Source organism: Anopheles funestus, chromosome 3RL (assembly GCF_943734845.2).
Source record: "Anopheles funestus chromosome 3RL, idAnoFuneDA-416_04, whole genome shotgun sequence".
In the NCBI taxonomy this organism is placed as follows: domain Eukaryota; kingdom Metazoa; phylum Arthropoda; class Insecta; order Diptera; family Culicidae; genus Anopheles; species Anopheles funestus.
Genome location: NC_064599.1, coordinates 79,153,212 through 79,179,919, shown reverse-complemented (window position 1 = coordinate 79,179,919; position 26,708 = coordinate 79,153,212). Strand labels below are relative to the sequence as shown.

Here is a 26,708-nt window from a genome sequence, read left to right as displayed (position 1 = left end):
AGAAATGGCAACGACTCGGTGGAAGAAAAAGGAATATCGATATCATAAAGATCGAAGCTGGAATTCCGTGATCGTGCTCCCCGAAGCGCATTGTTGAATTAATTCAAGCTTGAAGAAAGAAGACTGTCACCCGGGAGGATTCCTACGCCTGGTGTAGCAGAACCAATTAACAAGGGTGACTTTTTCCTGTTTGTGAGTAATTACCAAGGCTCATCAACTTATATAAAGCTGATACACCCAGTATTGTCTTGCTTCAACAACCGTTCAATTGCAGAAGGGAAAGGGCAGTTGGAAGGCGTTAATGTTTTTGTTAAATGTTCGATTTACCGCAAACGATCGCTCGTCAGTATAAATGTATGCGAATCGATTACGGTTTACGCTTGAGGTTTGTGCTTGTGCATTTCCGACACCGATCGTCGTACTCGTTTCCCAACAACGCCACAAAACCTGTTCCATTTCCGAACGGGAAGTAGTTGTCTGTGGTCAGTATTGTCTCATCATAAGCGTGAGGGTTTGGTGCATCAAGAAGGAACAAGCTTAGAGAGCATTTTTCTACAAAGGCTGGAAAAGGCATTAATAGGAAGACTCTTCCAGCGATGGGATGGCATCTCTTGGATGACTGACGCATTAAATGGTATGAATACCATTTCATCTGTAATTAAGTTATTACACTGCACAACCACGACTCAATGTTCGCCCTGTCTGACTGCCTGTCTGTCTGTCTGTGTGGATATTTACTCCTCATTTTGCCCATCATTAAAACATTCCCACCTGCATGTTGTGAGATCGCAGGGTCGTGCTTCGCATCAAGATGAGACTGTTTATGACGATTGGTGTATGACGATGTTTAATTAAAGCTAAAAAAACAGCCACAGAGTATGATTACTGGGTCATAAGCATTTGCGCTGAGGTTACATTGGAGAGGGCAATCTGAGCAATAAGAGTGTGATTATCTTAAGGAATCGTAATCAGTTGTTGATATAGTGATGTCTCAGTAGATCTACAAGACTACTCAAGACATGGAGTAGTTCTGATTGTCAAATAATTTTAATGCCTTTATACTGATTAATCAAATATTATTTTCGTTCCAATAAAAACTTTGCATTATCCACTCCATATTCGAGCACAAAACCGATGGAACGAGAACGAATGAAGCAATTCATTCCCTCGGGCTGTTTGCCAATTCAATCCAATCCAAGAGAAAGGGACTTCCTCCAATCACACTATAAAAGCGCGATGTGTTAATTTACCTGCATTCGTTTAATTATTATTATTGACCACCGGTAACATGATTTTTTTTTCGTAATCAGCATACCAAAATCAGCTACCACACATATAAATCAGATTCCCGAAAAAAAACCCCTGTTCGATTGGGCCGCTGCTGGTTACGCATTAAGTTGTTTCCTTTGTGGGCACACCCGTCATTCGATCTGCGTGCTTTTATGGATACGATAATGAACAGCACGAGGTCGGGGTAGAACCGGATGCAATTTTTATTTTTATTCATTTTTAATTTTTTTTGCCCAGTAGCAACAAGATCCAGTTGCCCAGTTTTGATAAGAATCGGTGTATAATTTCACCTTCGCAATCGTAAGAGCTACTCTGCTGTTAAAATGAAATCAACTCCTACTCAATCAATCAAATGACCTGAAACTGTGCCATTTTATGTTGTTTTCTTCCAGCGTGTTGCTTTCTGCTTGTTTTGGCAAAAGAAATTCTAAACCAATCTTAGCGAAGTTAGTGATACGTTGAAACAAAAATGAGCTAAACTGAGCTACTTAAGGTTAACCAAAGAAAAAGGCATTTAATTGATTTTGTTTTTTGGTTGTTGTTGCATTACGTTCGATGATTGTGCTGGAAGCGAAGCTCATCAATCAAACACGTTTAACCTCCGTAAGGGGGTACCGAAGCACTGCTGCGAAGAGTTTTATTCGATTGCTTCCACTTTTGCCTGTTCATAATGACGTTCATCAATCAAGTGATAAACATCAAATGGGCTACCAAAAAATTGAAAGGTACGCAAACGTGACGGTGGTAGGTATAGTTTTTTGGTAAAACGGATGTGCAGAAAGGACTGAACTGTCCAGGAGGTTAATTTGTTTTATTAACATATAATTGCCAAATGATATGATTGAATTATTCTCTTTAAATTGTTGAAGTTGGTCGAGTTTAAGGTTAGTTTAAGCTAAAATCTTTGTGCCAAGAATTCTCTCAGTAAACAAAGAAAATAAAATTCTTCTTTAGAATGAGATTGCAAATAGTTGGCAAAAATGGCCTAATCTTGTTCTACGGTTCTACACAAAACATTCCGGGCAATCATTTCTCATGACTTCAGGAGAACAGCTGACCTATAAAATGAACATCGAAACCGATGTTAACGATGTTAAACATTTAACCCCCTATCGATGATTTTGTATTGCCGATAAAAGTCAATCACGTCTAGCCACAGTAAAGACAATGTTTCTATTAATTCCTATGACAAGGCAATATTTTACACAGCCTCGAGGAGATAAGTTATGAGAGCACTTGAAGAATCATCCCTACCGTGTGGTCATTTGCCGAACCACGCCTGACTGGAATGGAGATCTCATGCAAACTATCCTGCAATCTACGAACACTCAATCATGGTCCGATATTAGACGCTCTTTATGCTTCCCAGCGTGAGGCCCGTTGTTGCAGGCTGATTTGAAAATATCTGCAGTCTCATATCACCAACAGCATGAAGTTGATTAATTGAAGCTTAATAAATCTGGTTAAACACTTCTACCGTGTTTCCCTTCATGCCGATGATGATGATGATGATGGTATGGACACACGCACGTCATGTTTAATGTCTTGATCCGTATCATAAACTGATTATCCTGTTAAAACATTCCAAATATGGTTGTGATGTTTTTGAAAAAAAAAAATGGATGATCTATAAACCACGCCTTTCAAACTTCGTTTTCGTCGAGGTTAGGTAAACTCATATGCGTTGGAAAACACTTCAACTGTGACGATCATACCTAATTGTTCAGCTGGAGAGGGGAAACACTCATTGACCATACGTTTCGCTTGTCCTCCCCCCTCGGGGTATGGTCAACAGCATACACCATCGCACAGACGGTAGTCGCGTTTGTTCATCCCTTCCCAATGTGCAGTCCGGGGGGCGCGTTGCTTCACTGCTCCATTGCACTACGAACTCACCGAAGCGAGAAAAAAGAGGGAGGTCGTTTAAAAATAATTCACCACCACGCATTTGATCCAATAGTAGGCAGGAATGAAGTCAAACATTCAACTAGCTTTACCGGGAAATCGTACGCAACAATCTTACCGATCTCACCATTAAAATTTAATTGAAATCACAGCAAGTACACAAGTACACTTGGTTTGGTGTTTTTGGTGAAGAGGATCGAACCCAGCATTCGAACGGGCAAATGGAACCGTGCATGTGGAAGCAAATGGCAGACGAACTATGTTAATTAAATACCATTCCTTATTTGGAGTCGAAAGATATCGGAAAGATTGCAACGATGGCGAAAGGCACGAACCCATGCAATCGGCTCGTGCTGCACAGGAATTTGAAGCGAATCGTTTTAATTGAGAATTTTCCAGTAGAAGTTTTCCCCCTCCAACAGTTTCCTCCATGTTAAGAATGTTACCGACACGTGGCAGTAGTTGAGGTTAAGGTACTTGCTGCGTGTGCTATTCCCTAAATGGTATTTACGATTGACAGCCGATCATTCGCAAGCGTTGAATCATGTTTTAATTATCGCTCAACGATAGCACCAAATATGGGTGATATATTCCAGTTTCAATGCACGAAAGGTTCACTCCGGTCTTCTTAATCATCATTAAACACGCAAGAATTTACCCGTCCTGCGTGTGGTCTTCATCAAGCAGATATCGTCACGCAACGATCATTTCACTCTCAATCACCATTCTGAACTTTATCTTCCACTCAATCTGGATGTTGATGTTTACCGGACGTGTGACTAACAAACCGTTTTGTTATACAAACCTCTTCCCAATCGCAAAACGGAACCAATCGATCAATCTTGTTGAAGAGTGTATTTCAATGACTTCATCGTTATTCATTTTGAATGCGAATTCGCGCACAACAACTGATCAGAAACCACTATGCAAGTGTTCTCCTTTCCTCAACGGACTCTTTCAATAATTTCGGGACAGGTTTTACAGTTACAGTTTTTTTCCACCATGACATAACAGCTGATTTCTCTTTCCTTTCGCACTAGACTTGAAACACCGAAAGCGTCATCGTGATAAACGAGTTCGGTTTGAAAGGAAACGAATTTACTTGTCTTCTTGAATGGAGGCGACTGCTCCGGCCGGAGATAAATCACGCAACGCTGGTTGAAAGATATGCAAAAGACATCTTCCCGAGACAACACACATCCGATCGGGAAGGATATCCTGTCACGGTGAGAGAGTTGTTTGCGTTCGCGTGTCTCTTATCCTTGTTGCGTGTGTTGTTGGAAACAGCTCGGATACTCTTCGCGAGCGTCTTTTCATGTGACTTCATTACAAGTTGTTGTACATCACAGAAGAAATGCATAAGTAATTGAAATATGTAGTCTTGTAATGAATATTCATTGGACGCGTGGTCGATTTACATACCTTAACATCTCTCAAACCTTTTTGCTGGAGAAAACTAAGTCTCGATCTTATAAACTGGAAATCATAAAAATCTTTTATAAATCTTAACATTTTACATGATTTCCCTCATAATTGAATTTATGACAACAGGATCCGGCAGAGCGGAAGTTTTTCTTCAATTTGATTGTTTACGGAGGTCGTAAAACAGGTGCGCGCCCTTCCAAAGGGGTTGCTGCTTTCATTTTGCCAATACTAATTTATGTGATAAGAAATCATTTTCATGTAATTGATTTCTCCTTCCACGCTCTGTTCGGCAGAGGGAAGGACATAAAAAAGAGATGTTATAAATGTCGCCCGTTAAATGATCAAAGCAAAACGCTGATCGAATTATCATATGTTAAGCGCTGTTCTGTGTGCATGTTCTTGTCGGAGAACCAACCGTCCACACCCGAGGTGGAGTTATTCTGTCCCTGTAATCGATTCGTGTTTGTGCAATTATGCCAGGGGTTTACTTTATTGCCGGTGCTTTGTTTAATGTACCGAGGTGGTTGGGTTTTAATTACTTGTTGTAATTAAACGACCGCTAGGAATGATGCTGAGTGGAGTAGATAAATCAACTTATGTAGTATATAAGCGAATGGTGACATGTTGTACTTTTAAAGTATTTCAAACAATTTGGATAAAGAAATATTTAATAAACAAACGAAAGTTTGGAAAATGTGTTCACCTTCTTTAGTAACACAGACTTGGATAGCTTCAGGCAATGGCAATCTTATCATCAGCCACAACTCTTTTCCGCAGCAATCCACCTGACCTAGAGTCTGCTTAATCCCCAGAGTGATCATTGGAACCGTCTCCCCAACTCCTCGGAACTGTCATTGGAACTAAACATACTGGAACAAGAAGTTACTCGCGAGAAGTAACACTGGAACACCTTTCGAACCCCTGCTGAGTCTTCACACTTTGCTTTCGATCGAATCTTGAACTTCAGACGCATTCCTTTGTCCGAGAAGGCGAGAGAAGCGTTCAGTGAGTGCCTACGTGCGGAGGTTTACATTAAGCTTTCACTCCCGGAAGATAGAATACCTTCTTGGGGTTGAACATTAAGTATTGATAATGCTTAATTGTGGTGTAAAATATGTTGTATTGGAATTGCGATCGTATATCCCCCTACATTCCATGGCATATAAAATGTATCATTTGATAAGACCTAATACATTATTGCTCGCTGGCTCTAGTCAAGAGCAATCGTTATTTCCATTCGCAGATTGTAGGAAGCACTTGGAGGCATTTTAATGGTAATGGAGTCAATTGCATTGCTGTAATGTGGATAAACCACACCTAACTAGGAGTAGAGACCTACACAATACCCCATAGAGCATAAGGAATTCTTGGCTTATCAGTTTGCTTCATTAGTGCACGGAGACTCCAACAAAAGCATGAACTCAATTTCCCCTATTGACGCTGTATTTTTCTAGATTTGCTTCTTTTATTCGCATTTATGTTTTGAATCATGATGGAGATATTGCTCGCAACCGCTTCTGCCCACAACGGTTTCAAGGAATCGATTCCACACAAGTCTCAAAACCCACAGTCCACAGCATGACCCAACACAGAGGGAGTTTCGCGATTCCCTGGACGTCCATTTGACTTCCTCTGCTGTTTATTCTTTATTTTCTATATATTTAGATCGCTTTTGGAGCACGCGGGAATTGAAACAGATACAAGCTAATTTAAATACAAATGTGGTAAAATGGCACAAATAAAATGTTTGGAGTTGTTCCGAACCGATGGGACGTCTTCCAGTAGCAGTCCAGAGGAAGACCCCCCAAAGTGAGCCTGAGCCTGGATCGTCGTCTGTAGCCGAAGAGCTCAAGTCGCGATCCGATCAGCTTGATACCGCCACAGCTCGATGTTTCATAAAACAAACAGTCCATTATTGAAATGAAATCGCGATCGGTTCGCTCGCAAAATGGCACGCGATGTCTTTTTTATCGTTCGTTTGTGTGCATCATGCACACATATTTTTAGCGTAAGTATTTAGGTTAATAAAGTATGTTACACATAAAAAAGGAGGCATTTTTTTCTGCAGCCCTAATCGGTACCAACAAATTATTTCCCAACGCGCGCGCCCTCTGCATCGTAAAGCTTTGGCTAATTGTGGCTCAGGAAGCTGTGCAGAATATAAACAGTACACAATTACAATAATTAACGACCCCATTTCTGTGTGATATCTCGCGCAAATCGTGAGCGCAATCGTCGTCCGTCCCGAATGTCGCCGTCGGTTGGTTGGTAGCGGCGCTAATTATTATGTCACTCGGATGCATAAACTTTGCGCCAGTTGAGTGCTTCTGGTGGTCGTTTATTACACTGCTCGAGTTGAACTCACGATCTAACCGATCGACGAACAGTGAAACCGTCCCCAGCTGTCAAGTCTTAAACGGGAGTTGTCTGCTTACTGCGAGGGAATTGGTTCGAATTGATTGAATCGAGCTTCAGGTCCACTCAAACTTCAAACCACTGGCAGATTGGTCAATCGCATCGAGCTTCTGCTCAGTGAGTAATGCAATGCTCAAAGCTCCAACTCGTTTACATTAAACTGCTCCATAATCTTGTCACTGGTCCCTTTCCCATAAGAGGCTTGAATGTTACCAACCAATCGTAGTTGAAAAATAGTAATTGCGAATAATAATAAAAATTAGCTTATCATAGTCGCCATCCTGGAGCGGTGTTTAGACGCACAAGAAGATGATGTTGTAAGGCGAATAGTCGGACGTCTTTGAATCTGCATAATCTATTAGATTCGATAAGAACTTCCATTCGATATCGAGAGGAGCATTAATTGAAACGTTTCTTCAGCTAAAATGGCCCATAATTGCACAATTATCGTTGCTTTGACGTGCCGTCTACGTCGATGAGACATGGCGAATGTCTGTTGCAGGATATCAGCTACTTGAAAGGAAGGTAATCACGACCCATTCATGAAGAAGATCGGTCCTAAAGATCTATGGAATTGGGTATTAAACTCTTCAGAAAAAGCGTTGGAAGCGCACTCTTCTTTGTGCTCCTTGCTCATGAAGTGTCCACTTGGTTGGATCAGATTCACAACAGTGTTTCAGCAACAAAACAACATCCCTTCCGGACAAGTGTAATGGAAACACCAACAAGACATTCCTTTCCAGAAAGTGTAACTTTGTGATTCCGAAAAATATAACTTCTCACTCGAAAGCACATGGAAGTAACCTGGGAATTGGCCACGGTGTACAACGGTGTGCATAAATCTGACCAATGCAAATACCGGTGGAATGTGTTTGGTAATCTTAGGCCAGAGTTAGAGACCTGGTCTCACCGACTATCTTGATGATATGTTTCGGCCCACACAAAAACATGCCCATTTGCACCTTACTGTGCGAACGTGGACCGTCGCACCCGTTGTTGGACTGTTGTGGTGGATTTGTATGATTCATGATGGTGATATGTTTGGCAATGGTAAGACTAGTGAGGGGATTGCCTGGAGTTCCGTGGTCGTTCGATCTGCTGAAAGGCTGGGAGGGATCGAAACAGGTGCCATTAAATGCAAGTTCACGACTGTTTGCACAGCTGTCGTCGTGTTGTAACGAGTCAGTTTGAGCAGAGGAGGTGGTTTTTGTATGAAATGAAGAAAAAGAACTCATATTTTCAGAAACCAGAATACAAACATGATGTAAAATGTAAAGTATTCACATACAAGGCAACATTTTGAGACCTCAAAGTAATTAAACAACTAATTTCCCATTTGTAGATACAAGATATCGCTATTCCTTGGCCAAATAAGCCGTTGGGATCTTTTGTACTCCACCACAATGTATTGAAGTTTCCATTTATCCATTTATTCGATCTTCATGCTCTCTCAAGAAGATCTGATATGCAAATTTAAAGCACATCTGGTACGATCGCCCATTGTTTAAATCGAGATAAGATCACTGACTTCGATCATCTTAGGCGCCATCCCGAAAGCTCCGTCTGAGTCACCTTCACCAGACTCGGAGGATGAAAGAAGTGATCACACGTTTGCTACTCAATTTGTAAGCACTTTGCCTGGGTCGCACCTCGATGCTCATCTTGACCATGTTTGTCGTCCTGCTACTGCCTGCACCGTATGACCATTTAGCAAACTAAGACCCCCAACTACACCCTGTTGTGGAGGTCTCCGTTTGAAACACGAAGCAGCATCCCATGTCACTGGCCAGTTGTCGGGCTAGTTGTCCAACCGCAAAACGATCAACGGAATGATAATAAGGCAACGGCAAACCTGTGGGAGATAATAATTAGACAACCAGCACAATCTCGAGCAGCAGAGACACCCCGATGGCAACGTTGCGTGAGGTCGTTCAGCCAGCTCTTGCTCATCTGCATCCATGTTTGATCCGAGATTAATCGCCGTCACATCCAGAAGCTGCATCTCACCGAGGGACCGGGGACCTCTCGGTACAACAACACAGTAACACTTTTCCCAGGTTGGCTTTTCTCATGATGTACTGCTGCACGTTGGGAGACATCATGCCGGGATCTTCGTTCCCCAATCAGCCTCGAGGGTAGCGCACGACGGTCTTCCCAGAATCGTAACATAACTGTCCGTTTCGTGTGTGTGTAATGATAAATTATAATTCCATTACACGTTCATGCCTCTGTACATTAACTCCCTTTCTGCTGGACAATGTTGCGCAGTTTTGTTGCACGATCGCCAGCTTCAGAACTAGATCGACCGTACTGGTACGAAGATCCCCCGGTCGCCCCGGAGCCGTATCGTGCCAGTCGATCGCAAATGAAGCAGCAATTGATTAATAGTATGGGCACACTTCTGCTTTAATTACAGCGCAATCATCACAATTTGCAAGTCATCTTAAGTCATCTCCAGAGGGATATCCCGTCGATGAGATTTTCTTCATATTCATTGAGCAAGCTTTAAGATCAATTGATCGAAGATAAAGCTGAAGCGGAATGGACGCTCATGGGACTACATTTAGACGACAGCATGAAGATTCCAGTGGCTCACGGTAACAAACAATAAATCATGACGTTGTACCTTCGGCAAGAGCGTGTGAGTCCGGTAGTCGTTAAAGATTGTATTAGGATCCGTTTAGCGCAGGAAAATACTCCAGTCACACTCTGAACGAGTTTTCATCGCCAATGTGCAGGTTTCAGCACATTTTTAGCATCCGGCCAGTAACAACTCATTCCAAGCAGTGATCGCCCAGAATGAAGAATTCCTTCAAAGTCGCATGTTTAATTTTTGGTATTAAAGCAACGATTGATTCACTTACATTTGGACAAATATTTAATTTTAAATTAAGCACTGTAAGCGTTTTTTTCTGTGTTCCTTAAACTCCAACAGAATGTTGTTGTCCTCAACAATACGAACAAGTTCTTTGCTTCTTACAATTTTAATGAGATATTTAAGTCTTATTCGTTAAATCTAGCTACCAAACCGAGCTCAAACGATCGCTTCCTATAGCCACTCCTCGAACCAAACCCCCGTTGATGTTGCTTATTTCATCCCAAAAATCTGTTAACTAACAACCAGCAGAATGAAAATACCTGCTACGGTCACAGCTGTACGTTGTAATTTAGCGGAATGTTGATAGCAGCTTATTATGCTTGAAGCGCACGAAAATCTCTAACCCCCCATTCCGACGACGCGTTGACTTGCGCTCGAACATTGTGAAGCAACGATCGAGTTCGGAACAGAGCAAAAAAAAAATGATTAGCTTCACGTGAAGCGGTGGAAAGGTGGGATGGGATGAAAAAATATAAAATTTTCTATCTTCCCTTTTTCCACGCAACCCAGCCCCCCCCCCCCCGCTGTGGTCATTTTAATCACCATCATTTGGACGATACGAACCCAACCGGCCACGACCGCTGACATTTTGCACTGGCATGCACCGACCCGTTTGACCCAATTTGTACGCCCGTCCCCGATGCTTTGCACCGATGATGACGGCACAATTAGTGCCGATCGCCAGTGTTAGGTGCGATTTTTTTTTATCTGTCCCACCGTGGGTTTGCCACGCTTCTTGCATCGGCATCGCTGGCGGAGCGTGAAAACAACGTGATTGAAATCGTTCATTTAGTGGTACAACAAACGTGTGCGATGGGCAATTTTTCCTCGATTTTTTTTTTTCGCCACCCTAGGGTACAAGGAATGAAGTTTCATCGTTCACGAGGGCGAGCAAAGGGAAGGGCAAACGGCAAATGGGCCGATCCTCTTTGCTGGTCAGCAGCATCTCCACCAAACTCGTGCCCAGAGGCGACCATCTCTCCTCACGAGCTGGTTGGTGCACTGTCGGGAAAGAATGAAGTTTACACAGCAACGAAGAGTTCATTTGACACTGGGTGAAGGGCGAATAAATTCCATCACCGCAAAAAGGCACCACATTCCGGGGGGATTCATGAAGAAAAGCAACACTACACTCTCCGATCGATTTAAAAGTGCGCAAACTGCTTCCACAGGAACTGCATCACTAGCACACGCGTGGTGTAGCACTCCACCATGCATCGGTCCTTCGGGAAAGGGTGGAGAGAAAAGAAAAGGCTCTACATTCTATTTACCCGCGAGGGAAAACGATACAGGGAAGTGTGCGCAGGCGTCCGTACATGTAAAATATATCAGAATCGCAATGAGATTATGTTAATGAACCCAATAAAAGGGTAATAATATCGATACTTACGAATCGGTCCAGTGAAGCAAACATCTCTACACGCCTCCATCCGGAAGGATGGTACCAGGTGCTGGGATCGTGTACCGACGTTTACCCCCCGAAAGGCACGACACACACTGTGGCACGCGTGTAGAAGATGGCTGATGGATCTGTTCGATTAAACAACGGGGTCCTCATTAATGCTTAGCCTTCGGGGGTGCGTACGGAAGTGCCACTATCGGTTACCTTTTTTTTTTAGTTCGTGCCCGGACATTACAAGATCATTTCTGTTGAGAGATAGTTTTATTTCCCTATCCCGTTTTGCACTCATTATGAGAGATCCTATTAAGGAGAACACTTTACGGTCTATTAGAGAAGTGTATGTTTGCGCAATACGCAACAGGTGCCTGCTTGAGTCTATGTGGCGCATACTTCAGAGCAGCAGATCTCTTTACTATCTTTGGTGTTTGAAGGTCTTCAAGGTATTTTCTTGATATATTAAGGCAATAATACAGGCAAAGTTTTATGATATATGTCGTCAAATCAGTTCAATTAGACATATGTACCTCCACAACTTCTTCTTGAGGATTTGTCACGTATTCGGATGATCAATCTTCATAAATGATCATATTAGAGGCAATAATACAGGCAAAGATTTATTATATATGTCGTCAAATCAGTTCAATTAGAGATACCTCCACAACTTCTTCTTGAGGATTTGCACGTATTCGGATGATCATTCTTCAAAAACGATAAAAGATGAGCTCATTACCTGCGACATATTAGGTCAAATCCTTATCTTACTTCTCCACTTTTTACTTCCCAATAAAGACGATCGGAGTTCCAAATTTCAGAAGATCCTGGATCGAATGTCACTTTTTTTGTACAATTAGTAGTATGGTCTACTATGTCTATCTCACCAAATTGTCAAGTCTTAAGCTGATCACAACTATACCCCAAGTAAGCGTCACAGATCACCAACAGATAATTAGTTCTGTTAATAACGCCATCTGTTGGATTACTCCTGTACTACTTGAGGACAAGAAGCTCTAAACAATAACTTATATTCTACGATGAAAGATCTTCTTCAAGACATAACACTGTGTAAATTGTCATGTTTGAAATGGAAAACAATCGTTTGAAATTAAATTTAAAGCACCATTAAATCGACAATACTCGAAACCTTTTACCCAACTCCACCCGGTGATTCATTTGCGAGGCCATTTTTTTCTTCTGCAAAAAACTGCGACATCACAAGACACACGCTCACCACATATCCTAACGGTAATGCCGCGATCAGCCGCGACCTCTTCGTACCAACTCGCGCAACGGGAGCGACGGCATTGTTAACACGATCGTCACCACAAACCCGCTTCTGCTGCTTGGTTGCTGTTCCTGCTACTGTTGCACATAAATCAGTTTAATTAATTTGTGCTACATGCACACGGAATGAACACATTCGGTCGCTTCCATTGAGTCGATTCTAATTTCGCTGCATTTTTATCATACGGTGTGTCGCTTTGCGAACAACGCGCAGGAAGCCGCCAGCCCGGTGACGATGTGTGCCTGCCTGTAGCGTGAACACGAGACGCTCATTCATTCACCGCCTGCGACACATATCGCAGTGGGTGCATGGGTGGAAATGGTTGCCTAACCGTACACGACAAAAAAAACTAACAACACCCGAAAGGGATCCCCAATGCCGAAAGAAAAGACACCTCACTAGATTTAGTGCGCTCGATCGAGATGTATCGATGTATGTAAATTGGTCCATATCGGAGGACCATTTTCTTGTGTCAACAACTTTTTTTCTTCATCTCCTCCATTGCTGAGGAGCTGCTCAAAAACTACTGCACGGTAAAAAGGCAATCGAACCATCGCCTCCGCTTTGCCCACCATGATCGATTTCTTCCTTCGCTTCAGACACTTCAAATATAACGTCACAGAACGTCCGACTCACAGTCGTAAACACAATTTCGCGATGGTAATGCCAACGGGGTCAAGAATTTCTCTGCACTGTTGCGTCCCCACTGGGTTTGGGGAGGGGGATTTGGTAAGGAAACATTTCGTACATTGCAGAAGAAGAAGAGAAAAAAACCACACACACGCCGACGATGCTGGCCATGTAAATATTTTAATTTTTGTGATTCCACCACCACGATTACGCGCACGGTTCGTTTGGGTTTTATTGGGCAAGGGTGGCCGGGTATAGGGGGTACACGGCCGTTGTAATGGCACGCCTTTAACGGCTCCGGTGCGGTGGTTGGCGGCCTTTTGATTTCGTTCCGCCCGGGCTAACCGGGGGACCGTATTAGAGCATGTTGTACTTACAACTCGTCCGTGACATGTTCGCGCAAAAAAACAAAAAATCGAAGAAAATCACTCCGCTCAATTGGGATACGAACATCACGTTTTCATGTTGCGATTCGGGGAAGATTTCCTAACGAAACCGAACGAACGTAATGTACTGTTTTGTGGGTTTTTTTTTTGCTTTTTTTGTGTGAATGGAAGTTTTTTTTCTATTGATCGTTAGATGTTAAGAGCAGAAACAACTGTGATTATGCATAGAGTAAGGGTTGAAGCATTACAGGGATATGAAAGAATACGGACATGTATAAACATTACTGTTCAATCTTGTTTAAATCGATATTTTGTCCCTTTAAATGATCGTAGCACGAAGAATTACTACCATCTAAGGGAGGCATATGGCCAAGTTCTCTGATACATTAGCTCCAGAGAATTACCAAACGTTAAGACTTCAGAGTTCCTGACGCTATCCTGGATAAATGAAGCAGTTCCAAGAACTTGAAGAATTACACGTCATATGGTTTAAGGTTATACAAATTTATTTTTGATTACTAAGTGAAGCAATATGGAACGGAGTTCCTGAAGATATTGAGAAGTTCTTCAAATTATTGAGGAGTTGAAGTTGAAGTTACTGCAGGATTCTTAGACGTTTATTCCAGAATAAGAAGGAGGTAAATTATCTACAACTGACTAGTTAGGCCGGCATATAAGAGGCACACGGGGATTTTAACCCACCAAGAACTCGGCGTTGAGTCGTGTCTTCCAGATTTTCTTATTTGAAAGACCCACCATACTTGTCTATTCCTAAAAAAAGGGTTCTGAGCTTCTTGTTACGCTTTTCACCAAGGATTTCCCTTCGTAAAACACTACATTTCCTTGCCACTGATCGTTTGCCAGTGACACTGGATATGCAATAATTTATCGCTGCATTCAAATGTGCGGCTTCCACCATGTCTGTCCCATTTCACATAAAACCTCGGCATGGTAGCACCTTTGCTCCTGCAAACACAGGTGGGGCCGTGAAAACGTGCGCGCACATTACGCGAAAATTTAACGCAAAACCCCATTTATGCGGACCCTCTGGTTGGAGCAATGCGTCTCGGGCAGCCGCGAAAACAGACAAATGAAAAATATACTAAGCAATGCGTTTAGTACTGAAACACATCAGCAGAATCGGTGCACCGATGCTACAGCGGCTCAACAAAACGGTAGTAAATTTAAAATTGATTTTTCAATTCGGTCATAAATTTTTCTCATGCGCACACACACTCACACTTCGCGTACCATTCATTCTTTACACAAAAAGGAGGGGTTGAGAAATGTGGAGAAATTATCACGCAGCTCCGTGACCGTGCCGGAAAAAGGGTGACTGCGCAGTGACCGACGCCGATCATAAGGCAACGGGTCAAAAAATCGTCCGTTGCAAATCGGATAAACCCGGTCGGTAGGTAAACTGGTTCGAAAGAGAGCGAGATCGGATCTAGCCGATCTGGCCCACCCTGGTCTGGCTGTTCCGTGCCTGGCGATAGCAAAAATCCATCGCCCTGTTCGTGATCTGGCTGTAATCACACGGAAACAGAATTCCGGTGTTGCACGTCAATGTTTTCGTGTTTTCCTTTTCTTCCGGACAGGTTTTTGTGGATCGCGCACCACCGCAATCGACATCGCATGCCAATGGAAGGCGTTCGTATGGCATTATATAGGAAGGGGATTGGGGTTATATGCTGCGTACACGACCCGCGCATATTTCTTCGGTCGAACTTTTGAAACGGTTTGTGCTTATAATTAATGGCTCTGGCACGACCCGGTGTGGTTTGTGCGCATTTCTTCATATCCCTGACCGGTGTTGTAGCGTTTTGCAGAAGCATCTCAAATAACCTTGAAAAGTCGATTGAATCTACTATTTTAAAATAAAAATATTATTATATTTTTATGATTTTTTTTCTTTGGTTATTTTCAAAACAAAATTAATTTCTTTGAAATTATTAGTGTTGTTTTCCCTCATTAATTAAAGCTTCCCCTGTGGCACTTAACGAGCGTGTTTATTTTGCAAACACCTCCAAATGCTTCCCATTTCTTCAAAAAAAAAAATTCCATGTCTAAACGATCACCACCATCCTCATTTCGCCTCAATTTCCCTCTTGAGTCCCACACGCGCACCCAGAACCAACCATAAACTGCATAAACACATTTTCCCACTTTACTGGTCCGTGATTTATAGATCGCTCCCATCCGACCCGTTCAGAGAGGGGCCTCCGGGCCACCGGGTACAAGTGTGCCGGCTTAAATTGGCACACGCATCATACAGCGCTGAAGAAGAAGGAAGAAAAAACATACACACAATTCGCCATATCGCCGCCAGGATAATCAACCAGCACGAGATCGAGGGCGACGAGAAGACATATGGGGTGAGATTTTTCTCTTCAAATCGGTTGGTGGGTTTTTTTTTCTGTTTGCAGCAACCGCTCGAGGGTACAAAACCATAAACGACGAGTGAAACATGCGCCATAGTACATTACTCGAGTTTTCATGGCTTTTGGCACATTCCTGCTGACACTGTCGCGACTAGGTAGGTTCAAACCTGGTCTGGCAGCAAGTACCCGGCCCGCCGAACGAGTTCGATAGAGATTCTTCTTACAATGTCGAACGATAATTGATGGTCTATTGTTTTCCGAGCCCGAGAACGATCGCAACACAACAAACACCTACGCGTGCACAGACAACGGCAATTCAAGTCTCCCGCATCCGGCGGCACCACCGGTTCAGAAAATAGATGTCATATTAATTTGATCGTATATTCCAATAAATTGAAATGTTCCATAATTTATTGATTATTATATAGCCGCAGCTTTGCTCCGACGCCCCTATTTGCAGCTTCCACTCGCGAAAGTGGAAATCGCGTCAGTTGACGGTGTCGACGGTGTCGTGAAATGTCATTATCGTCTTCATGCGGTGCGCAAACAAACCGTTCGTAGCACATCACCCGGGAAACGGGCACGGACGGTCGATCGTCGAAACGATCAGCAAAACGATCAGGACCGCGCGGAACCATATTTTGCCCTCGGAGCAGCCGGGACCCCGCGTTGCGAAGGCGGACAATGAGACATAATATGGCGGTGATGGCCGCCGGAGACCCGGAGGGAATTCCTGTTGTTCCCGGTCTATGCCAGTGTCTAGCCGGGATCCCATACTTCCCTTGCGGTTACTGCTGCTGCTGCTGCCGCCAAGTCAGCCCAACATTCGTACTACACCTCGAAACGGGATGGAAGTAGGAGCGCAAAAGGGGACACAAAATCCTGGTGAGTATACACTATTGAAACGTCTTAATATCATAAACAAGTCATAAAATGTGCGGATAAGCTCCGGCTAACAGAAAAAAAGGGGAAGCAGTATAAATGGGATATTTCACCGCATGTGACCATTATTGTGTGCGGGGAAGAATAATAGAGTTCATTAAAATTGATTCAGCTCACGGGGAGGTTCTCCCCTTTGCCGATGGTGCCAAGGGTTTTTCAGGTGGTCAAGCAAGCGAAGAAAAACCCCGTTACCTTCTTACTGTGGACAGTGTGGACGTTTAGTAGTGGTCGTCGTCCGAACACACGCTGGACACTCTTCTACCCTTTCCGAGTTTGAGTGAAGAATAGCAAAAGGAATGTGTCGACTACAGTGCTTTCCCCTTCTCGCCCTACTGTAGCAGCTGTCAATAAAACTGACATTTCTGATTGCCCGCCAGAGGACGCTCGCAACACGGAAAGAACGCGATAAGTATGACGCGCGTCGCACAATGGTCACACAAATGTCAACAGGTTTTGCCGTGTTGCGTGAAACTGCCCCAGGTCCCAGGATTTTGCATGATAAATCAGTCCACCGATCATTAAGCGTCACATTGAAATCGAGTCTTAGATCAACTGACCCTTTACAGTGACAGCGTTAAAACTTGCTGAAGAAAAACAAACTGAACCCGGCATGCCTTTGATGGTTGTGATGTGATGACTGGATCTTTGGAGGGAGCTGCTGCTAACTTGTCATCGGGTTACCAACTTTTACAGTATCTCACGGTGTCGATATTTCCTTATTCATTTTCTGCCATCTTTTTTTTTATTCGGAACTCACGCTCACTGAGAACGCGATCCCGCTAGTAACTAACGAGGAATGTGCCAACCCCAATCCCAATCGATCACCGATGGAAGTGATCAAGATGCGCACACAAACTTCCCACATTACCATGCCTCTTTGCTCTGTTCGCACCATTTATGATTGAGTTTTTCCACTTCGCAGCAAAAACAAAAAGCCCGTCATCACGCGACTTGCATGGATGAGGAGGAAAAAATAATCATAATCAAACAGTCCTTATACCGCCATCTACGACCATTTCCAGCACGCAAGATCACGCTTTTTCTTTCGCGAAAAAAACACCCCAAGAACAACAACCAAAAGAGCGTACGTAAACGCGATCTCGATTGCACCCTGGACGCATCTTCCAGCGCGTAAGATGTGATCATTGGCGATGCATTTATGCATCGATTCTGATGGTTGGTCGGTTTGTGTCTGTTAAATTGAATTCATCTCACCCTTCTGGCTGGTAAAAGGGCGCGTAGAAGGAAACAATAAAAAAAGCTCTCCTCCTTCGAACCAAACTCGCACGTCATTATGCGCCGTTCACCCTTGCGCTGTGTGACTGTGGTTCTGTGAATCGGGCTCAATTTATGTGCTCCCGTGTGTCCAAAGGTGGCAAGCATGGATCGCACTTTTATCGTGGTTTGATGGTTTATGATTTATGTGTGAGAGCACATTCTCCTGCCCATGTAAGGCGAATCGGGTTTTACCTAGTGGGATGATTTTATTTTTTGTCACCACACATACCGCACAATAGGGAGAGAGAAAAAAAAGGTGCGATAGAGGGATGAACAGCCCCAAAAAAGGGTACATACAGCACCGTAATGGAATGAGTGTGATATTTCATACATTGTCGTGATTAATGGTCTTTATGATTGGAATGTGTGCTCCATTCCATGTGTTGCAACCCGGGGAGACATTAATTAAACGTTTCGCTTAACATTAAGTTCATCCATGAGGTGTCGATCAGAACACCTACCCCAAAGGTAAATACCGTCACACAAGGGTGCACTTTTTCCCGCCTTTTTCTCATGGTGTTGATGGAAAAAGCTTCATAACTTCACACGGCCATCGAAACGACCGTTCAACACCGGGGCTCAACTGACGCCTCCGAAGGCTTCATAAATATTGAGCGCCCATGTCCACAAATCCACGTCGCCAAGGAAAGACCGCGAGTCAACGATGCGCTTGGACTGATAGTGTCGATCACTCTGCGCGACGTGTGGTGTGTGTTTTGAAATTGAATGAGCTGTTTGTGTCCATCACTTGGACAGACTCTATCAGATCCCTCTCATGGGAAATAGTGCACGCGGACATAAAGGTGATGGATTAGCATAGTTCTTCGCACGCAGTCTTTTACCAGGACGGTACTGGTACTGAAGATAAAGGCGAGAAGGCAGTGTCTAGGTCAGACTTGTCATGGCAACGATACGAAATAGAGAGATGACGTCTCAACTCAAAGGTGTAGTAGGATATTCAATTTCTTTAGGAGAGGCTATTTCCAACAAGAATTCTAAACTCACAAAATTGTTGATTTGTGCTTAGAAAGATTAAGGGTTGTGAAGAATTCCAGTACAGGCTCATCGACGTCTAAGGATCTCAAAGGTGTAGTAGGATATTCAATTTCTTTAGGATAAACTATTTCCAACAAGAAATTTAAGCTCCCAAAACTGTTGATTTGTGCTTAGAAAAAATAAGGGTTGTGAAGAATTCCAATACAGGCTCATCGACGTCTAAGGATCTCAAAATTCCTAAAAAATATCCTCATTCTACACATGGTAGTGGTTTTATCTCCAAGAAATTCCTCCAATAAACTAATCCGGGGCAAATTTGTTAATTACCTCCACGGAGTTTTGCAAAGCAAAAATTCCATCCTCCTTTCGATTCCCAATCGAAACCAAACGGCGCCCCAAAATAAAACGCATTGCGTGTGCTTCCGAAAGCGCCAAGATGTCGCCTTCAAAGGTAGGAATTTTAATTGGTATCTAGTCGAAACGCTTCCACACGCCGGTGTATATTTGTTTTTCCTACTCTAGTGACCACTTTCGGCATCTGACCGATCGGTGTGTTAGCAGTAGAAATAACCCAGTAACCGCCCATGTACACCAAGGTGCAATCTTGATATTGTATTTAAATTTCTTTCTCCACACGCTTGTACCACCGGTTGAAAGGATGTTTGAGTGCGAGCGAAAGAGCGTCGGCGTCGGTTGAGCATGTTGTTTTTTACCTACATTCAACCCCAAAAACCGGACCGCCATCAGATGCCGTGCGATATTCGCCCGTCGCCCTTGCAATACGCTGGCATACATAGGAACGCGTTCCACCGGGTGGCCATCGCGGGAATTCCAAACGGTTCGTCCGGACACCTACGCAACAACACCCCGAACGCAAATTGCACACGCAAACGCAACCTTTCCGTCTCGTGTAAAGGGACCTATCGTTTGCAGAGGGGAACCGACGGGGGGTTCCTCTGATATTCTTTTAACACCGGAGCACATTAAATTGCCTCCATTTGGAGCATTAAAAACGATCGGTACATGCTGGTTACCGGCGAAGAATATTATGCGAGACTCTCTAATCTTATCGGCATCGGAGCCGACTTGTTGGAAGGAAATTGAATTATTTCTTCTACACGGCGACGCATTCGGTCTGGTTGTAATTAGAATTTCATGGAGATATTTTACACTTCCCACCAGTGATCCGGAGCTGAACATGAGTGCTGGAAAAAGTGTGTTTTGTTGCTATTAGTTTCATACCAAGGTTCAGTGCTCTTGGTAACTGTTATACACTAGTCACTGTTATACGACCAGTAAACGGAAGGCCCACAATTAATTCGCCACAGTCACTATCAATTTAGAAATGGAATCGTTGCAATCAGCACATTCTCTACAACAATCTGCCATCCCGGGTGTCACCTTCCTGATAAACTTCGGTAGCCACTACCGAAACGCTTCCAAACGTTTACCAGACCCAGACCCTCTTGAAGACTTGGTGCCTTGGAACTCGTGAAACAAACTCATGCATAATCTACAATTTATGGGATCCTTTTTTTTGCAAAACCTCGGTCCCTAGTTGTGTACTGCCGGACAGCCTATGTATGGCACAAGAAAAAGCGTAGCGGAACGAATTGCCATAAATTCTGCAAAGCGTAGAGCAGAATTTATTGATTACATTGTAATATTTCCCTTTGCGTCCTGCGTTTGAAGCATCACCCGTGGATTAGTGCCAGGGCGTCCGGAGTTCAACAACACTACGCCTAGACGCGTAGGCTTTACCTGGTCACCATCTGGAGCAAAACCTAGCACGGTCTCTGTGTGTGTTTGTATGTGAATCTGATAGAAATAATGGAGCTACACTTGAAGGAAAAAGCGTGCAAACGCAGCAAACGCGTGATAATAATCACCTATTGAAATGTCATTTCCTAATGATACACCGGCGTTGTGCACCGGCACGGTTTGCATCTGGCCAGCGCGACAAACGCGCGGACGCCCACATACTACCCCACAAACCAAAGGAGGATGAAAAACCGCTCGCTTGGATGGACCTCCAAGTGGAAAAACCGGACGACCGGCAAACATACAGCAACCAACCAGCATACCACAAAACGCTTCAGTAGGAGAGAAGAGGTGTGAAATTAATGGCCATCGTACTAAAAAGCAAAATCTTGCACTTATTAGCGAACACACAATTTATTTAGTGCGTACACACACACGCGCGCGCGCACAAGCACACGCTTCCATCTCGTTTGCTTACAGAACTCGTGACTCGCGAAACTGAAAGCCTTGCCGTTCCTGGTGAGGAGAAGCAAAAAAATAAGGCGTCGAAAGGCGCGAAGAGGGCCGTCATAAATAATTTGCAAAACCCTACCGAACGCATCGGGTTCGAGCTTTTTTCGTCCCATTCGGGTTACTGCTGGCTCCTCTTGATCGCCTCTAAGGTTGCATCGATCGCAATTTGAATCGCCCGCCCGGGCACGATGTGTTTTGCGCGACTCATTACACGAATATATAATTAGACGACGACCTCGGTAAAAGGATGTGTCAACAACAAGTGGCCGGCACCGAATGTACCACCACCGTACCCAAATGGTACCACCGATGAGATGTCAAAGCTTTCAACTCCCCTTTGACACTCCCAACCCCATGCAGAGGCAATGCCGAGGTACGCACCTCGGGAAAAGGGAGAACCCATGGACATAAAGCTTCGGGTTTTTTTTTCTTGTGGAGAGAATTCACTGTAAATGGTTTGAAGGGAGTAATAAATTCACCGACTGCGGCTGCCTGCAATGGATGCGATGTGCGTGAACCGAAGCGTAACTATGTGTAACGACACTCATAGTTTTAAAGCCAACGCCATTCCTTCCTAAATGGATTATTTATGGGGTTTTGCCTTCGGTAGGTATCGACCGTAAACGATGGCCAATACAATGTTCGGGTCTAATCATCGATCCGGTTGAGATGCTAGGAAGATGTGAACGATACGGCTATACGATGTTACGCTTTTAGTGTTTGAGACAGTTTTCTCCCTTTGTAGAAGAAACACTTTAAGGCATCTCTTATCTGCCTCAGTATGGAATGTGTTTTCAGAGACGTTCTATGGTAAGCGATTTTAAGGAGATATTCTGGTCTAGGTAATTTCACAGAGAAATATAGAAGAGAAGTCCTTTTCCGTGCATTTTATACTTATTATGTACTATGTTATTTTGTTCCACCTTATACTGGTTTTGCTAGAATCATACCTAAAGACTCTTCTTGATGAACGAATCGAACATGTGCGATTGTCCATCATCTCGGTCTTCGGTCTTCAAGCCGGTCTTCTCTTTAAAATAGACCATTTAGAAATTAATAGTACAAATTACTTAATGTTAAGATATCTTAATTCCCACAGTTTACCAATAGATGGCGCTATCCGATAACGGTACAAGAATAGAGAACAAAGTTTACAAAATTTTAATCACTTATTTACATCATCGATTTTACTCTGTTTTATCGTTTTATCGTAGGCGACGCTGCTACATAATTATGGATCACTGATATCTGATTAATGTATTTCTAAAGAGAAGCCTCACCGTAGCAAATGATATGCCACATTATTTTCCAACATTCGTCTTCGGATTGGTATCATTTCACGTCTTCACTGCACAACAATGTTCCATCGGTACACCAATAACCAATGCGGTGGGATAATCGAACGAATGCAAACGACAAACCATTCATTACCAACAGTCCAACCTCTGGCCAGCAAATAAGCAGGTCCCAGTTGGAAGTTCCATTGAAAGGGAAACCTTTCCTCCTATCCCGAGATCGCAAGAAATTGCTACTTAAGCTTCTTTCCACCAGCATTATGCTTGATTTCTAGATGTTTGCGGTCAGTTATACATTTGCGTAGCAAGTACCGTGAAACGAATACCCTGGGCAATCCTTGAAGTCCAATTACATAATTTATGAACGTGGAATTACACCGCAGGCGAGTATTAAACGATTGATAGAAATTATATGCAGATGGCTAACTCCAACGCAATGTGTAATCTTCCTTCTCGTGAATGAAGAGAAGATTCCTCAAATTGCGATATTTCTTCGGCTTGAGATGTCTAATGTAGGAACTGAAGGGATGATCCCAATTTCTTCTGTCTTTTACTTCGGAAAGGAATTGAAACCTTTCTTTGTAACTAATTTCACTTAGCGAACCAGATTATTCGTGACATTCGTTGTTTATGATCCGTGAACTGTGAAGCTATTTAAATTATGTATCATTACAATAAAGGTTAATCGAACAACCAGAGTAGACACATAATGCATCTCTCCCGTCTTAATGCAATGGGAGAAGCATGATCACGAACGCAGTGTCGCTCCGTGATCAAACGCGGCACATCAAATGAGGCACACTCCAGCTTCGGCGGACAATGTACGATGCTAATGGAGTGGAATAAATTGAATTGATGCGAGCGAATGATACGGACTTCATTTGCTGATGATTTAATTTTCTTCCATTCGAGTTCACCGCGTGTGTTTGTATGACACACTATCCGTGACACTTACAATACATGCCCATCCGGAGTCCAGCTAACGAAAGCGGATTGAATGGAGCAGCGAAATGGTAGCAACTCGTAAAACTGGAGAGAAAACCTGGGGAATAGCGCTCAAAGATCAAGCCGTCACTGACAGCTCACGGCGGGAACGATCAGGTAGTAGTGTTAGTAGTCGTATAAACACACGATCATCCACTTTTATGTGTCAAACGTGTGTCGCGTTAAACTGACGTTTTGAGCTAAACAAACAAACAGTCAGGGTGATCATTTTTTCCGTGAATGCCTTCCAGTTCTCACTCTTTACTACCAGCGACTAAATGTGAAAAAACAGACGAAAGCCCCTTCGAGCGGGATAAGCAGACGAAAAATGATACAAGTTCATTTGGTTGGGGTTTACTCGCCAAAAACCAATAAAGCAAATCCACAACCACGACAAGGCCTTTGCAAAGCCTTCCGGTTTCATTCGTGTCGCTGCTGTTCCAGCTCCATATACACGTTGTACTGAGGGGGAAAACGAATTGTTCAAATTTGTACATAATTAACATTAACATGGCACCCGAACCCCTCAAGGGTAGGGATTGATTTCTGATTAAAGTAAACCTTTCTCGGTGCTCAACTTTCGTGCCGGCGAAGGTACTTCTTCTCGCTTCTTTACTTGAGCAAACCCGAGCACCCGGGAGATGATGATTTATTCCATCGCCTACGGCCCACCGATTCTGTACCGTGCCATTCTTTTCTAACTGCTTCCGCACGAGTGTATTTAGAAGGTTGGTGGTGCCGCCACAGGCCAACATTCCAGGAGTCATATGGTACACAACATTTTAAGCTGACCCTACCACACTCGCGTATTGTGTATGGGGTGGTGATCGCTTACGGCTAACTGAAACGATGCTTACACGAGAAAAAAAAACATACACATGGGTGATTGTTTTGCGTTGTACCGCACGATACCGTATGGACCGAATCCACGTTTTTGCCGCCACTTCCCAAATGGACAATAAATTTTGTCCAGATTTATAGCAATCATTTTTGTACCGCTTTTGCCTAAAGCTGTTTTTCCTTCTTCTTTGCAGACACCATTTGAAGCTACAACAAAAAAAAATATTCCCGTACGATCGAGTACGATACGATCCCCACTGAAACGGCTCACTTTTTGGACTTAAGGACCATTCGGAGATGTAAAGATTCGGTACAGAGAAGAGAGAAGAAAAAAAATACAGATTTTCTATTATTTATCGAATAGCCTTCGGGATCGTTTCGCGAACATCGGCATCGGGGTACGGTAGATCGCAAGACGCTGAGTAATTGTCTGCACACTACCGGGCAAAGGTGGTGAGACTCCCATGGTCCCTTCCCGAAGACCGTCAAACAACAACAAGCACTACAAAACACCAATTTGTCGATTACTGATCGCATCCAAACGGATTTTTGCTTCACCAACAAAACGATCACCGTGTTTTTTTTTTCTTCTGCAGGTTGATTGGGCTTGAGTAACGCGAACTCCCCCCCCCCTCCCCCCCTTTACCTCCGCTGACACCCGGTTGAGTCTCTCCGCCTAGTGGTAAGTATACGCGGCAGCAACGGACCAACGGACTGCAAGAATCGGATCCCTTCGGGCATGCAATCGATCGACCGCTCACGATCCGCTTTCGCTAGCAACAACACGCCCATCCGCGAGCATCCTTGCACAGCCCACGAAACGGCCAAAAACCCTTATTACACCGCACCCCTCCCCCGTGACCGCCCATCCCGCTCGCACTGCGCAAGCAAGAATTTTCAATCGAACTGGGATTTTGTGGACCAGAAGATTTCCTGCGTACGATAAAAGCTACTGGCCTACTAAGTCCCAACTTGTTTGGAAATTTGTCCCCTACTACGGTTTTCGTGTTGGGGTTTCGGCGGGGGACGCTTTGCTTCTTCAACGATTTCGCTTTGTTCTTTCCGTCCCGTTCCGGCGTGGCAAAGATCGCCCTTGTCTGCACTGCGTTGGGATTTTCGAGAGACATTAACGTTAACGTGTCCCATTTTAAACAGCTTTGCTACGTTTCGCCTGTTAAGCCACACGGTTGCCACTCGTAATGCCCTTGGAAATCCCAAAACGTTGCATGTCACAGCAAAAGCATAGAAGCAAGAAGCCGTTTAGTGCGGAACAGTGTACAAAAAGCTGCACGCTTACCTTTTCGATCTCATTTAGCCGGCTGTTGGTACGCTTCTTTACCGAAAATGCCATCACCAGGTGTTCGCCGATGCACTAATAATAGGACACATATACACACTGGACACACGGAGGGAGATTGAAATTCGTTACGATCTAAATCTTGCTTGATTCCATTTCACCCGTACAATTCAGGTAAGCCTTACCAATAATCAGATAACATTAATGCGTACAGCATCCCGTAATACAGGTGATTGTGTTGGTGATAGCGATGTACGAAGGCGTTTGACAGATCATATGTGTGTGCCGAGTGATTAGTGAGATATGTAGATTTGATGAACACTTACAGTGATGTTCGAAAAAGCGTAATACATTACTAACAACTTACGAAAAGGGTTTTTTTATTACAATTTTAAACTTTAATCATCCCTTTGCCTTAGGAAATTAATAAATCAAACATTGGGAATCTTTGCCTTCATAGCCTGAAACTATCTTTAGGACTTTCGTGTTTTGAGAGTGATCTTCTGGATTGCAGGAGTTAGTAAAGCTCAAAACATGGAGGATTCGTTTCCAGATTTGGCTATTGCGGTATGAGATCCCAAGTTATAATCATCTCAATCTAGCAGAATTCCTTGAAATGAAGATCATATCGAGCCACGCTTACGTGGCTTTGATCTTCAATTCAATTCTTAATAAGTATCTCTCATTTCAGTCGGATCTACGCTTAACATGACATCGCGGAGTTATTACGGATAATATCTATACCATTTATTTAGCAAAGATCTCTTATCCAGTTCCATCTGGAGGGTAGAAACTTATTTAGAAAGTA

General features: G+C 43.5%; 1 protein-coding gene across 5 annotated transcripts in view; it reads right to left on the bottom strand.

Annotated features, from left to right (window-relative positions):
• The window catches only part of LOC125771543 (protein cortex-like), a 33,889-nt gene extending 7,525 nt beyond the window's left edge, over nt 1-26,364 (bottom strand). For 4 of the 5 annotated variants that reach the window (XR_007419321.1, XM_049442256.1, XM_049442257.1 and 1 more), the window contains exon 1: nt 25,901-26,079. Coding sequence is in view for 4 of the 5 variants with exons in the window: in XM_049442256.1 (XP_049298213.1) it covers nt 25,901-25,954 (54 nt within the window). In the remaining variant the exon portion in view is untranslated. The other variant, XM_049442254.1, reaches the window with a different exon arrangement.
• Nucleotides 26,365-26,708: the final 344 nt, after the last annotated feature.